General features: G+C 44.7%; 1 protein-coding gene across 1 annotated transcript; it reads right to left on the reverse strand.

Annotated features, from left to right (window-relative positions):
* Positions 1 to 336: 336 nt before the first annotated feature.
* LOC104405625 (cytochrome P450 2W1-like) lies at positions 337 to 10,883 on the reverse strand. The gene is given in 12 exon segments (XM_010014380.1): positions 337 to 407; positions 410 to 463; positions 946 to 1,040; positions 1,042 to 1,067; positions 1,675 to 1,859; positions 2,171 to 2,312; positions 3,351 to 3,521; positions 5,423 to 5,580; positions 5,691 to 5,840; positions 7,079 to 7,241; positions 9,533 to 9,736; positions 10,842 to 10,883. Coding segments are annotated over 12 exon segments (1,461 nt in total).
* Positions 10,884 to 15,499: the final 4,616 nt, after the last annotated feature.

Raw genomic sequence — 15,499 nt, forward strand, 5'->3', positions numbered from 1 at the left:
GGATAACTTTCTTACACTGTGTATTTGATGTGTAAGGTAGTGACTGTCCTGCCATGTCGAGTTGTGTCTGGCTGGGATTTTTCAGGTCACCTTACCCACTAACCATGGTGGTAGGTAAGGTGACCTGGGTACTGACCAAATATTTGTTCAATGGCATGTAGCCATTACTTGCAAGGCTTTGGGTAAGAAGATGTCACTTGTAGCTACTCCACAGGGATCTGATTTCTCCTTAGTGCATCTGCTAGGCTCTGCAGAAAACCATTACATGGATGTTTCTCAGTTTGGAGCCTTGGCTTTATCGGCATATCATAGCGCAGACACACTGTGGCTGGGGTCTCATGGTGAGTCCAGCTCAGATTCTTTGACCCCAAGTGGAGGCTTAAAAATGAATTTCTGCATCAAGCTGTGAAGAAGATGAAGAGCTCCATTGTCGCAAGACTTTCTCCAGTGCAGTTTCTCTGCCCTGCAATGTCAAAGCATGGCTGTTGGTGGAGTGATTGGGTAAGTGGTGGCCCAACCCAACATCTCTTCCCTGCTATTTGGTAGTGTGAGGGACAGCATAGGCCTCAGAAATGCAAAATAGCATGGCATGATATTCAGCAGCCATCACTGTTGGTCTCCTACAGGCATCTGAAAAGGGTTGTTTCACTCTGAGCCTGCAAGGAATTTATCTGGGACACCCTAGAAACCAGCCTTCCCAAGGCAGAGGGAAGGTTTAACTTGTTTGTAGGTGTTGAATTCTTTGTAGATCCCCAGTGTGCCTCCCAGTGTGGGCTGAGGGGCTGTTTGCAAGTCATCAAAGCCTAGGGCAGGTATTTCTAAACCATCCCCAACACCGATCCCTGTGCTGTTCCCAACAGAGGCTCAGATCCTGTCACTTGCCTAATGTCTTCTGAGGGGCACTGGGAATGTGGGGCCCCGTGTGGGATCAAACACTTTCATTACCTGTGGAGAAGGGCAGGAATGCTTTCTTCTTTATGAAGTTCCCATCCACATCAAGGAAGTGGTTGGTGTTGAATTCATCTGGCGTCTCCCATGGGGGTGAGCAGAGGAATCACTGTTGTTCCCTGCAGCAAAGCCATGCTCTGCTTTAGCATGTGGGGATGCAGCAAGCTTCTGGCTTGCCCATTCAGCCATGTAACCATTCCTCCCTTTGGGCTGTGTCTGGAAGCAAACTTCTACCTCTGAAGAACTAATTTCTGGGCTTGTACATGACCATCTGACCCTTAGTTAGTGTTTACTTGAATTACTGAATAATATGTGATTAAACAACAATAGTTGTTGACTGTTCTGAGTTATGAAGCAGAAGAAAGACATGGGCCAGGCTTCCTTGCTGCCCAGCTGATCTCTGCTTGCCTGAACCAAGACAATGAGATAATGCCATGATACTCCAGAGGCCGCACTGCTCTACAGGGCACAAGTGGCAATGGAAAGTGAAGAGAATAAGGAACAGACTGCAGGTTATGAAGACTGAGTTGTGGGAAATGGGAAGTTGTGTACATAACCCTGAAGTCACGCTGCCATTAGTCTGTACTCAGTGGAGACAGGGGTTAGGAAACTGGCTCTTTCCCACCAAAATCCTTGTACTTCAAGCTCCCCTACTCCTCATGACAATTTGCCCTGTAGGTCACTGGTGTGCTGCACCCCCCTCTTCAACTGAAAAGCAGCAAGTACCTTGGGAATGAAATAACCTTTAAAGTGGGTGTCAACCAAGGTGCACCATGGAATGTGTGGCAGGAGGGTGACAAATCTCTGCACCTTGTGGATCATTGCACTGGTAAATGGCATGTTTTTCCCGTCCTCAAAGGTAGGCAAGCAGCTAGGGCCAAGAACTCACTCAATCTCTGTGTGCACCTTTTCTGCAGGGCAAAGAAAAGGCAGTAAAGCACCTGCAAATCCCAGCTTATGCTGACTGTTGGTTGGACTACCTCAGGGCAGGAGGTCTGCTGTCCCTGGGAGCAGATGGAGAACAACCCCTCAGATCCTTTGGTCCTGAATGGCAGCATACAAGGTTTGGATGGAACTGGAGAGGTTCCAGATGCTCAGGTTTTGCATGCTCTGACACACAAAGGAAGCTACAAAGCTTTTACAGCTGAACATCACTTACAAAGTCACTGCAGAACACTTCAGCACACTATGTAAGAAAAGTAAAACCATAAAGATGTCTTGATCTGAATCTTGGGGTACTTCAGCAGCAGCAGGATGACCCATTGCAGCGTTGTGGACGTCGTCTTAGTGCCAGCCATGCACAGGTCGAGTGCAGAGGCCAATACATTCTCATCATGAAAAAGTGTATTGCTTTTGTTCAGCTCCTTTAGGGAAGTACAAAGAAAACACCCACTCCTGTTAGCATGGAAAGAGAGAACTAGGAGGGATAACTCACTCTCAGAGACATTGCAGTGGGATGCATGTGCCATGATGCACTGCACTGATATTTCAGTACAGAAATTCTTCGGTTTTCATCAGAAATATTGGCATACTTCAGATTTTGCTTCCTCAAAGTGAACTATTTGGACAAATCCATCAATTTTTGAACATCACATGACATTTATCTGCTGTGGGCAGTGGTTATCTCATTGACTGAGGACTTCCATGCCCTCCTTGTGGATCCTGAGAAGGCAGAAATTGATGAGAGGTGCAGGACCATGCTTTCCCATGTCAGTGAGCTGGAATTTGTCTAGGTGTGTGGCTGCCTCCTAGGAGCCACAGGAAAACCACAAAGGCCCAGGACACCTCTGGCACATCAACTCTGCTGTTCCTGCTTTGAGCTGCTGATGGGAAACACTTTGCCTGTTCCTGTGTGCAACAGCTGAGGCACTTGCACAAGGCATCAGGCGCAAGGATCCATCCTGCTCACCACCCATCTCAAGTACACAGATACAAACACTGGGAGAAAAAGGGCAAATACAGACTGACCCTTCCTTGCCATACTCCCACACTAGAATTCCTGTTGGTAAATCCACTACGTGGGAGCCAGTGATGTGTTTGCACAAATGCAATAGGAACTTCTGCATCTCTGCAAGTGGGAATCTGTTGCCTCTTCCCATGCCTGTAGGGAGTGATGTGCCTGCCTGGAGGGTGTTGGAAAAATGACATTGCCTCTCCCCCAGCCTCCAGCAAGGAAGGGACTTCAGCTGATACCTGAGGACAAGTTTTAGACATTCATGTGATAAGGTCTAGTTAATTATTTCTTGCTTTTCATCCAGTATGCAGAATTTAACATATTAAAATAGAAGGACGGTTACCCAAAATTTTCACACAGACCACAGGAAAGCATGTTCATTAGACAAGCAACACAGAGCTTCCCTGTATAAGGTACAGCACTAAGAATTGTTATATTGTTAAAATACCTCTTGTTTGAATACCAGTGCATCAATGTAGCTCTTCAGGTTGTTCTCATTAATGCTTTCTTTGCTTTCCTTGATGCACTTCTCTAAGACCACACACACCTCTCCTACTTTTTTCAGTATCATCTTGTGAGGTTTGAGGAGAAATCCAAGGAATGGGTAGAAATTAAATAACTAAAAGGAAAAAGAAAGGAAAAAATCACCTTGTAAAACTCGAGTACCATAATGGAGAAATCATTCATGTGATGAACCAAATGACACGCGATTGGAGTCTCTATTTTTGGTAACTAAAAAATTTAAACATATAAAAATGCCTCCTCTTATTAAAAATTCTCTACAGAAATGAATGGAGCCCATCAGGCCTGTCTAGACAGAGCGTATAAACATGAATAAAAAAAGTTACAATTAAGGGAAAGTGATAGTAAACTCACGAAACAAAGAAATTACATTTTTAAAGAGGTAATAAACCAAAAAGATAAAGCACCAGGCATTACACAAAGAAAACTCCCAATGTTTAGCAAGCCAAAATACTTGTGTTTTAAAGTTGTTAGATCATCATTTTTAACTTTCACATGAATTATAAATCAATTACACTTAGTTCTCAGCATCATTAAATTTCACAGCACAATAAACAGTTGCATGTTATGTGCAGGGGGGTTACTTACACCATTTCTCAATGTTATAAATAAACTGGCTGCAGAGTAAGATTCACAAATCTCTTGCACTTTCTAAGTGGTTGTAATCTCTGCACAAACTAAACCTGTTGGAGAGAATAAAAGAGAAGGGATGTTGTACTATTGCAAATTGTAGCTATTGTAAGTAGTTCTTACTCAGGTATTGAATTCATCAACATCTTTTTGTTAACAGCTTTCACTATTACCTTAAGTAACTAATATTCTATGCCTTGTGATGGAGGATTACATATAACAAGAGCTCTTGGTTCAGTGTAATTTCATTGTTTCATGAGAGCCTCTTAGATGAAATACTCCTTTTATGTGGCTCTGTTGAGGAGGTATTGATTTAATGCCACTATAGGACATATGAGAGGTCTGTATATAATGTCTGCAGCTCTGCACTTTGTACTACTACTCTGTAACTTCACTAGTTTCTTAAACTCGTAGCGAGCAACCAAAACCAAGTAACCCCCATATACAATTGTCCTAAGAGGTTACTTGTATATTGACGTTCCCACAGCATCCAGCAGAAAATAATTCAAATAAGCCTGGCTATTTTAATTTGTGCACCCACAAATAAAGTCAGTATTTCAATAGTTTTATCACTGGTGTGTTTTTAAAGAAAGAAACTCTGGCCATGCCTTCCAAGAGGGACCTGATTCCCTCCTGTCTTTTCCACCTGAGCCTTGTTTGGTCTGAAAATACTAGGGACTAGAATATGCTGGCATTGTTTCATTCTGGGTACTGTTGGAAAAATACTGACAAAACGAAGAAAACATCAAAAACCAGGAAAGCAGAATCTTTATGAAGTCTTTGCAAAAGTGCTAAAACCATCTTTGAGACGCACTCCAGGAACATTTTTCTGCAGTTACTGTGAAACACTGAAGATAGATAGAAGGTTGCCCAGATCCCAGACCTATATTAGGGTCTATTTCCTCAAGGGAGAGAACAATTAGCCATAAACCATGAAGCTTGCTAAATAAAGTGACTAAAAATAACATAAAGGAAAATGTCTACAGTACTTCTGAGTATTTCCACTGGTGCTCATGACCATGCCCATGCTAAGTCCCACCATGCTGGAAACCTCAGTTATTGTACTTTCTGGCTCTGGAAGAATCAAACACATTCCTTCTGCTGGCACAGTCACATCAGCATCTCAGCCCAGTGCCACCGCATGATGTTGGACCTCCTTCACAGGAGGATTTCATGAAGGAGGAAACCCCCAAAGAAAGAATCTCGGATTAGATGATCTTTAAAGGTCCCTTCCAGCCCAAACCACTCTATGCTTCTATGAATCTTATGTTTCAGTAACCTAAAGATACCCCAAATCCACCCAGCAGAAGTAAATTCAGTTGACCTACCAAATCAGGTGAGAGCATCTCAGCACAGAGAGTAACTTACATGCAAGGATGGAGAGCCAAGAAGGTGCATAACTTCATCTATGAGTCTTAACAGGGTGAGAAATGTTGGGTCTTCATAATCAAACCTTCTCCCAAAGAGAAATGCAAAGGTGATGTTGCTGGAAGCCATATTCAAAAACTGTAATTGGAAAGGTCCACCTAAAAATGAACAAAATCATAACTGTATTGGTCATTTCTGGAGCAACCCAGAGGTCTTTACAGTGGCTTTATAAAGTAGCATGAAACACCCGATGCCATCTCCAGTTCACCTTCAAAGGATTTGATCAACTTGGTGAGAAAGCGAAGCTCCTCAAGCATCCTTTCTTCTCCAAGATGCTTCCCCATGCCAAGATCCTGCATGGTGGCTATGGTGAACTGCTGCGTTGTCTTCCAGAGCTCTTGAGAAGAACAGAACACACCTATGGAGGGAGTGCATACCCTGTTTGCTGAGGTCGCTCGAGATTTGCTTCGAAACACCAAAAGCAGCTAGGGAGCACAGGTATTTTGTAACCTGGAGGAGCCTGCTTGGGAGAGGACTGTGGGGTGCTGGAGAGGGCTGGCTTGAGCAACCACTACCCCAGGTAGGTTCAGAAGGGCAGGAAGCAATATTTTGAAGTTGGGTGCTGTTCACACCAAAGCTCTGGGTTTGCCTTGTTTATAGCTTTGTCTCTTTGCAGCCATACACAGTAAAAAGCTCATGGTATTTGTCTCAGGCTGACTTGTTTTGCCTTAGAAAAAGGACCCAGCTGGTTCAGAGAGCAAGGCTAGGAGCAGATGATGCCACTCCATCCCTGTCATGAACAGGACTTTAGAGGATAAACTATGTACTGTGCAGGGGGACAAGGAGGGGTGGCAGGGAGGCACCTTTGCTTACACCTACGGAATACCCCCACAGCTGGCTAACCTATTGGCCAAAAAAAGTGCTCAGCCAAGAGGGCACAGGGGCTACAATTTGAAGTCCTCCCTTCCCAGGAGGGCTTCCAGGGCTGAACATATTCTACATCTCCATCCTATGGTTGGGAAAGTAGCTCAGTGTTCCCTCCCTCTCACTGGGCCTCACTCTTAAAGACAAGATGAAAAAAAGCCCCCCACACTATATGCATTATATACATATTAGGTCATCACATCTTTTCCTTTCAGCCCTGGATTATTCCCTTCATTGTTTTTCAATGTCTAGTCTTGGGCAATGTACTACTTTTTAACATGCAATTCAGAAACATGCCAAAAATCTGTTTACTCAAAAGTTAATTGTTTGAGGTACAAGCAGCCCGTGCTATTGTGCTCTTGCCAGTTCTTGCAGTCTTTATCATGAGTCATGCATGATCCACACTTTGTCTGAAATCCCAGTAACTGTAGAAAAGAGATTGCATAAGGACCTCGGTCTTCACATTGTGAAAAATAATTTTCTTCCCTCTGCACTGAAAAAAAACAAACCCTTCTTGAAATGTGACCCAAGTGCCTCTAAAAGCAAAAAACCTGATAAGGCAAACAAGAAGTATTTTCTTTAATAAGACAAACAACTGCCCCTAAGCCCCACAAAATGTAGCCCTCGATGATAAGGATGCAAGCTCAAGACTCTTAAATAATGCTGCAGTGAAACAACACATTTGAGAAACAGCAGAGCAAGCACATCTTTATCTTTTCAACCTGCCAGTACTGTTTCCATGTTGGATGTGACAGAGCATGGGTATAGGTGGTCTGTCTGCAAACACATCCCCCGTGTTCAGAAAAGCATTCTTTACTGTCTCGTAGCCAGTCAGCACCACCACCTTCTGAAGCCCCAGCTGGACGGTGAAAACGGGGCCATGTTTCTCTGAAATCTAGCAGGAGAGAAAAATCAGAGTGTGGAGGTCATCAGTGGCAGTGGTACGTCCTGCCTGGGTAGATGAAGAGTTGCTTTCTCCCCTCCTTCTGTGGCCAGAAGGGCTAAAGGGATGCCAGAGATAAAGCCCTGAGACACTTAAATGAAAGAGGATTCAAAGCAAATAAACGGTAGTCTGCTTAACCCAAGAGCTTCCATAAGACCACTGTTTTTCTGAGCTGGTTTGGCTCAGTTTGGTACAGTGGGTTAAAAGAGGCAGAAGAGAAGATATTTTGGACACCACCAGCAGCATAAAAGTATCACCAAGATTTGCCAGACAAATACAGAGCAACTGCTGACTGAGCAGGCTTAGTGTTACTGTATACCACAAGAGAATGAAAAAGCAGAGGTGCCCATATTTTTTATAGAAGTGAAATAAAAGCTTTGGTGCAATTAATGCAAAGAGGTATATAATATGATTCACCAAGGATGGACATATGAAGGCATAAGAAACCATTGCTCTTTCAACTTACCTTAGAAAATTACCACAATACCACACTCTGCTGTTTATTTCTGCTGTACCATATATTTCAAGCCAGTGCACAGCAGGACTTTATAATGAAATCTGAGATACTGGGTAGCAGAAGCTCTCTGGAGGCTCACAAACATGGTCTTGCCAGGCCTTACAAGGAATTAAGACTTGACTGAGAGCAATGGAGTTGAAACTGCATAAAGCTGTCATGAGATGAAGCCTTATGTCCCATAAAAGAAACCAGTTCTGGCAATGTCAACCAGAGGAGGTTCCAAAGCTTTGCAATCCCCCCTGCTCTACCAAGCAAACAGGTAGCCCAGGCAGAGTCTAAACAATGTTTCAGCAATAGAGCCAGAGTTGCTGAATTTCTGCAAAAAAAAACCTATTTCACACAGTTCATTGATTTCAATCATTTGTTCAAAATAATGGCTGGTTGCTGATTCATCTAATGCGCAACTTTCATGGGCAATCTTTTAGGGATACTCCTTTCAGGGAGGATTTTCTACTCCAGGTCATTTGTTTGCTAATTAATTCCTTAGAAGTCTTCTGGCTTTTAAGTCAGCTGCAGACTGTGCCTGCTATATCCTGACTGTGAAGGGCAGAGGATGGAGAGGGGCTCTTTTGGGCTGCAGCCACAGACCCCTTTCCCAGTTGGCTTCTTGATGTTGTAGTTCCATGAAGAAAAGAAGGCATCAGTGTGGCAAATGTGTCCAATACCTACCCCTGAGTCTGTGCTTCACTAAGATGCTATCACTCTGCTCCTGGGTCCTCAAGTCACCTCCTTTCCAGCCTCTACTTTGCTTATTCTTCCCAGCATGTCCAGCATGTTCCACAACCCCAAACCCCTTTCTCCCCTACTTTCCACTAGAGAAGAATTTCCGGTCTTGTCAGAAACACGAATCACAGTCCAAAGCACTTCCCAGCTCCTAAGCTCTGGGCATTGAGCCCACAGTGAGCTGGCTGGAGTAAGATGAAGATGCATCTCCATAGGCATCTTAGAGGCCCCTCGCATAGCACAGTGATGGGAATGAGACAGGGAAAGCCAGCTCCTCTTCCCTACATTATGCTAAGAAGGGCTGAGGGCTGCTGGCAACCTGATGTTAAAAGGTTTGGTGAAGATGCAGTATATTCACACCCCATGTCCTGACCGAAAATGCAGCTGAGCTCTGAGAGACTAAATACATTGAAATTTCCCCCTTTTTTTTCCTAGAAGACAGATGCAAGGAAACTGTGATTCCTATAGGGAATCTTGTCTTCATAAGCCCAACTCATTCACTGTTTCAAATGAGTTCTACATCTCTTTTTTGAGCTGCGCTACATTAATTCCCATTCTCATGAAACACTGGCAACATGAGAAATACAAGCTATCTTGGCAACCACGATTAAGCATCCATCTTTCAAGTTGGCTACGTGGACACGCAAATATTTTGAAGTATTTCACAACACAACGAAGATGCCAAAATTTAGGTCCATCAGTCTGATCTGATACAGATACTCAGTTTTCTATGTGTTGAGTAGTTCTCAGTGAAGCACTGCTCATATTTATCATTACCCTTTGCAGAGTTGGGACTCCGTTGAACCGTTTCCTTGGTCTCCAAGGAAGTTTAACTGTCTCCAACAGTTTACTTGGTCATTCTGAAACCTTTGAAACATCACATTTAAAAAAAAATATATTAATTTAGCACCAAAAATAATCTCAGAACTCTCACCAGAAGAGGATTTTAAATAAGTACATGCTGACATTCAACAGCCTAGAAAAAAAGGACACTTGTTCTTACCTTCATTAGTGACTTGTCTTGCCTTCTGATGTCCAGCAAATGCAGGTTGCCAATGATGGGAAAAGGAAATGGACCAGGAGGCAAATTTAAAGCTGATTGCTTAAAAACTTCTAAAACATAGAGTGCAGCTGCTAAAAGCAATGAACACACTCCACAGATGAAGAGGGGCACGAAGGTAGCCGTATTTTGGCGGAGCTTGCCTTTCTGAAAAGCGACTGAGATACCTTCCTTAGAATGCTTGCATTATCACATTATATTTATCCAGAGTAAATGATGTCAGGGGTTTTGCTGCACTTTGCACAATCTTCCCTTCCACCCCCAGCTCTCCACAAAATCTGGAATTTATGTCTGCAAAAGGCAAAGTCCAAGCACTATTTGTGGAGGTGCAGGCTTGCAGGTTCCCTGCTGAGTGCAGTGGAGCAGGTTTGCTTCATTTCAAAGCTTAGCTTGGGTTCTTCTGCCTGCAATGAGTTCCCAGCACCTGGGAGTCCCGTATCTGCTTTATTAGGCATCGATCATGAAATTTGTCTTAAGATTTCCTCTTCATCCCTCTGTTCTATCCTCTTCATCTAATCTACTTCTCTGAATACAGACAGCTCTTTACAAATACTTATCTCAAAATAATCCTTCAGGGAAGATAAACATTGCTCATTCCATGGTACAGTGTAGGAGAAGCAGGTCATGCAGGTGAAGAGACTTGCTCCAGACCATGCATGAGGCTGGTGGACCACTGGTGGACACCATCTTCCCTCTTCTTCCACCTTCTTGTGCCCTTGCAGTGAAACATTTTCTCCCAGTGAAGGGAAAGGAACTCTTTCATGAGTGGCTCTTTCAGCGAGAGTCATTTCTTCCTGCACCCCATCCAGTGTTAACTGGTACCATTTTCACTCTACACAACAAAAGGAATATAAAAAACATGTCTTGGAGAGCTGGATTACTGAATCAATATTGATGGAAGGCTTTGTAAAAGACCTGCTGTTCCCACTGGTTTCTGGCAGTGTCTAACAGAGTGAGACCTGTCAGAGACATCAGTGGGAACACATCACTTCCATAAAATTACCGTGATCTCACAAATGATACAACGGTTCCTTAGGTAGGAAAAGAGCATTTGACTTTTTTTTTCCCAGCCCTTTTAGATCACAAGGATTTTGTACTGCTCCATACTGTGCTATGAGATGTTATCAGCCCTGAGGATGCTTTGGGACTGCTCCAAGGTGCAGCAAGGTTCAGACTTACACTGGACACAATGCCCATTCAAACCTACACTCTCCCATCCATCTCAGGCAGGAAATGTAATCCTAGCTCATACCCAGTCCTCTCTCAAACAGTGCACCACCTGGGAACAGTCCATCCGTCCCAAACCCAGTTGTGTTACAAACCACAGCATCTGTGGTAAGAGCAGGAGACTGGAAGTCTGGATATGTGTGTTTGCATCCTTGCTTGGACAGTGACCTGTCTATGTGGCTCTGAGGAGTGTGGTGCAGGGCTGTGCCCTGGGATAGCCCTGGAGCATGTGTCAGCACTGGGCTGCAAATGCAGCCATTGTGCCCAGAAGCCCGCTCCCCTGGGCCTGACTCAGCTCCTGCCCTTTCACCATAGCCATTTCTGGGAGGTCTTTTGGGCTCCACCCAGAGGGAAGGTAAGCAGGGAACAGTGTAGGAATGGCATCTTCTTGCACTGCAAGGATTACCAAAAGCAAGGGGCAGAGAGAGGTCACTGACACTAAAATAGTTTATGATTCCCAAGAAGAAGAGAGCAAGGAGGCAATTGGCCTACCTCTGCCAGCCCTCTGCCCTCAACCCGCCCAGAGGGAAGAAAGGTTACTCATTACCTGCTGGGTGAAGCAACCCATGAAAGAGGCAAAGCTAGGCAAAGATAACAGCATCTCAGATGGCCTACAAAAACATTTTCACCTAAGAGATTTCGCTTAAAATTTAACATTAAAATTAATCTTTATCTAGGAGTAAATGATCTCTCTGAAAAAAAAAATAAAAATCAAAATGTCCCCAGTCAGGGCAGGGTCATGTCAAAAGTCACGGGAGGAATTACAGAAAGAAAAGCCCTTACACAGAGTGCCCTAGGATTGAACCACTCATGGATTTGTAGCTGGGAAAGAAAGTCATTCCTTGGGCTGTGTGTAATTATTTGGAGGTTGAGCCCTTCCAAATCAGCCACTCTTGGACAAGGAGGACTGGAGAGCAAAAAGCAAGGTCTCCTTCCACCCCTGGAGACAGCAATGGGCAAGTGGGGTTAAAATTCATACTGTGATAATCACCATTTCTGGATGAATCCTACTGTAACCTTGCATAGCAAGGGATGTCGGAAGCAGCAGACCGCTTGGGCACTGCTCCTGCAGGAATCAGTGGAGAGAGTCTTCCAAATCGTGATCTGTGGTGTTTGGGACTACATTGAGCAGGTGGATGAATCTGTCCCCCAAAGCATCATCTGGTAGTTTTGAGAAGCATCGTGTTAATTCACCAGCAGGTACAGAAGTGGCATGCAGAGCACACTGGGATGCATTCTCCAACCCTGCAGCAAAGTCCCCTTCACCCAGCTGCGTCCCAGCCTCTCCCATAGGTGGACAGTGAATTCATGTCCCCTCTGGGCATCTGGTGGTAGGAAAGAATTCAATTTCTGCTTTAGAGGAAAAGGCCTCAGTCCCAAGCTACGTTGCCCATCTCTTTGGTTCTAGAGTATTTTTCAGGGTGAGTACAATGAAATAACCCGGCTGCAGAGATGAATGCTCTATCCCCTTCCCTAGCACTCGTGGCAGCTCCAGTCTGAAGCTGCTTTACCTGATGAGCACTGCGTCAAGACATTTAGTCTCTCCAGAGGCCAGCCTGGCAGAAACTCTGCTCTCAGGCCTTTTACATTTCTCTGAGGCTTCAGGTTTTGCTCTTCGTCAACACACAGGGCTCCTCCTTCCCCAGCACCACTGGCAAACCCAGCTGCAGCACATCTTAAAGCAGGATTTGATGTGTTTTTTGACATATTTAAGATAAATACTTTTTCACTTGTCTCTTTCTGCATAAAGATTTCAGTCTTTCCCTCTCCCTTTTCTCTCTGAAAAAACCTTTGTTTCCCACCCTGACCTGCTCCCCAGTGGTACCTGTGGGCAGCCCTGTCCCATCTGCATGACATTTACCTGCACAGAAAGCTCTGCACATGCATGTCTGTGTCTGGGTGGCAAAGCCACGCTGCCATCCCCAGCACTGTGGGTACATCCACCTCTGCTGGGGTGGATCAACCCCATACCAGCCTGGGACACATCCTCATGCAACCGCTGCCTTCCTGACATCAACAGAGCCTGAGACCAGCAGTTCTTCCAAAGCAAACACGAAATCATGGGCAGGCAAAGCCTCCCACCTCCACAGTCCTGAATTGCTATGCACCAAATAAAAGCTGACCTTGACAAAGCAAAAAGGCCAAGTCTCCAGGTTGGGTTCTTCAGGTTGCAATCTTAAAAACACCATTTCCCATCTCTGCAAGTGGGCTTTTCCTCCCCAACCCCATCTCCATGCAGGCCCCCTCAAGCAAGCACAAGAGTGCCAGGAGCCATGTCCTGGGAAGCTGGAGGGATCAGCAGGAGGCTGCAGGACCCGCGTGGAGAGCAGGTCCTCTGGGAAAAAGCCAGCAGCCCTCTGGCATGGGTGGCCTCAGCAGCACTTTCTCAGCTCTGCAGCCGCAGCTTGCAGGCAACCACAAGAGAAAACTAAGCCCTTCTCCATTTATTTTTCCTGGGAGCTGTGTTTTAAATGTTACCCTGAAGGGCTCTTTGAAGCAGCACGAGCTGCCTCAGACCTTTCTCTTCAGCTCATTAACATGTGCTGACAGCTGTGACAGCCTGGGGCAGCAAAGCTGGGGCAGCCCCAAGCGAGCTCTGGCCCAAACCCCATGGCTCCAACCCCTCTGCGCCTTGCACAGCCAAAATGCTGCTGACCCTGAAACCAGCAAGTGCCTTAGAGTCATTAATCCACACGCAACCTTTGTCTTCCAGGTTGGAGCTGCCTATCATAAGCTTGTGTCTTGTAACAGAGCTTGGGGGCAGTGGCTCTTACTGGGTTTGGAGAGTTTTGGTGTTTTCTATTCAGAGCTGCAGGCCAGGCATTTGTCAGAGGAAGGTTAAAGTGCTTAAATGGTGTTACGTGAGATACAAGCTTCTACAGTGCTGGGCAGATTATCTTTTATAAAGCCCCATCGTATTTCCCAAATGAGTGATGGGGTTTGTCACTCATTTCAGGGACGCTAGCTCTTCTCCAGCAGCAGCACTTTACGCTTCGCTTGAATTTGAAGTACACTCCAGCTAAAGAAATGCCATTATTCCTGGTTTATAGAAGGAAAATCCAGATGGAAAAGGGAAAAGATTAGTTCAAAGGCCCAATGAGACAGTGACAGAAACATGAGCAGAATCACAGTCATCACTAACAGGCGTACCAAAAACGGCAACACAGTAAATGTGCCCCCAGCAGATAATAAAGTAAGTCAATCTATCACAATTTGGATATTTTATCACCCATGGACCACTTGAAACATGACTTGCAGTGATAAAATCCAGCCTGTGGTTTTAAACCTGTAGTCTCAGCAGACACTGAGAAAGGAGCTCATCTCACTCAAGAGCTGTTTTAAATGAACCCAGACCCTGGAATCCCCTGGAAGCATTTTAGGGGATTGCAAATTGTGGGATTTGGCAATGGTAACTTGTCACTGCACTGCATCACCAGCCAAGGGGAACTGTGCTCCTTACTTCTTTTAAGGTTACAGATTAATATTTAATCCAATCAGTAATTTTAAGTTAAAATGTAGCAGTATTATCTGACAGGGTAACAGCATGGACAGTTACCAGCCTGCAAGTGAATGAGGTGCTTGCCCATTTTAAAGAAGGATTACAGTGCTAGTCAGCTTCATTTCCCTCTTGCTAGTGACTCTTCATGAACAGGGCAAAAATCCTTACAGGTTTGCTCCATAAACCATTAGCCAATAAAAGTCTAATTAGGCCAGAGACATATGGTCTTGAACCAGTAAAAAATTCAACATCGGTGGCTACAATGTTATTAACCTCACAAAATGTGGATGTATTTCAGAAGCTGCTGGCTGAGCATTGAAAACTGTCACATTCAGTCTTCAGCAGCGACACTTTTGCTCTCCTAAGGCAGCAAAAAAGGGAAAAGCCAACAGTTTTGCTAATGAAAACTGCTTTTTTCTTGCTTTCATATCAATGAAGAGCATGAAGATGACACAAAAGATCTTTTCTGAACAGGCTTTTCCCAACCATTAAAATAGTCTTAGAGCTTCAAAGCCTTAATGAAACAGGAGATGATATGATATGAAGCCAGAAGTAGTCAGTACACTTTATGCATTGCAATTTTATAGTTATGATAACATAAATCCAGTTGTTGGAATAAAGCTAGTTCTAAGTCACTGTGAAGTACTTGCAAGTGTTCTGCCTGTTCTAAAGAAGAGTCCACTGTAATCTCTAAAAAGCAACTGCAAGAGGTGTTTACTGCAACTCTTGACTGACCATACCTCTGCAGGGTAGCCAGGTTATTACCCCAGACCTGTAAACCACGAGGTGTCACTCCCACATCACCACCATGTCCCCACTGTCCAGGCAGGTGAGTGACCTGCAGGAAGCACCGTGTGGTCCCAGAACTCAGTAGCTCAAGAAGCTTCATAAGTCCAGAGAACAGGGGATGTCCTCAGCTTGCCACAGAATCACACACAGAACCACAGAATGGTTTGGGTTGGAAGGGACCTTGAAGATTGTCTAGTTCCAACCACGGTTTAAATTTCACCTCATCTCTTACTTTGGGCCTCTGCCAAAGGCAAAGGGATTCAGAAGGAGCTGAGCTCTGGGATGAAATGTCTTAGGGAAGATGCATCAGCTTCACCATGGCCAACTTTTGTCCCTCTGACACCACCTGAGTTTCACCACCAGGTTCTATTACAGCTTGCCATTAACAACAGCAG

Source organism: Nestor notabilis, unplaced genomic scaffold (assembly GCF_000696875.1).
Source record: "Nestor notabilis isolate BGI_N333 unplaced genomic scaffold, ASM69687v1 scaffold16055, whole genome shotgun sequence".
Classification (NCBI taxonomy): domain Eukaryota; kingdom Metazoa; phylum Chordata; class Aves; order Psittaciformes; family Psittacidae; genus Nestor; species Nestor notabilis.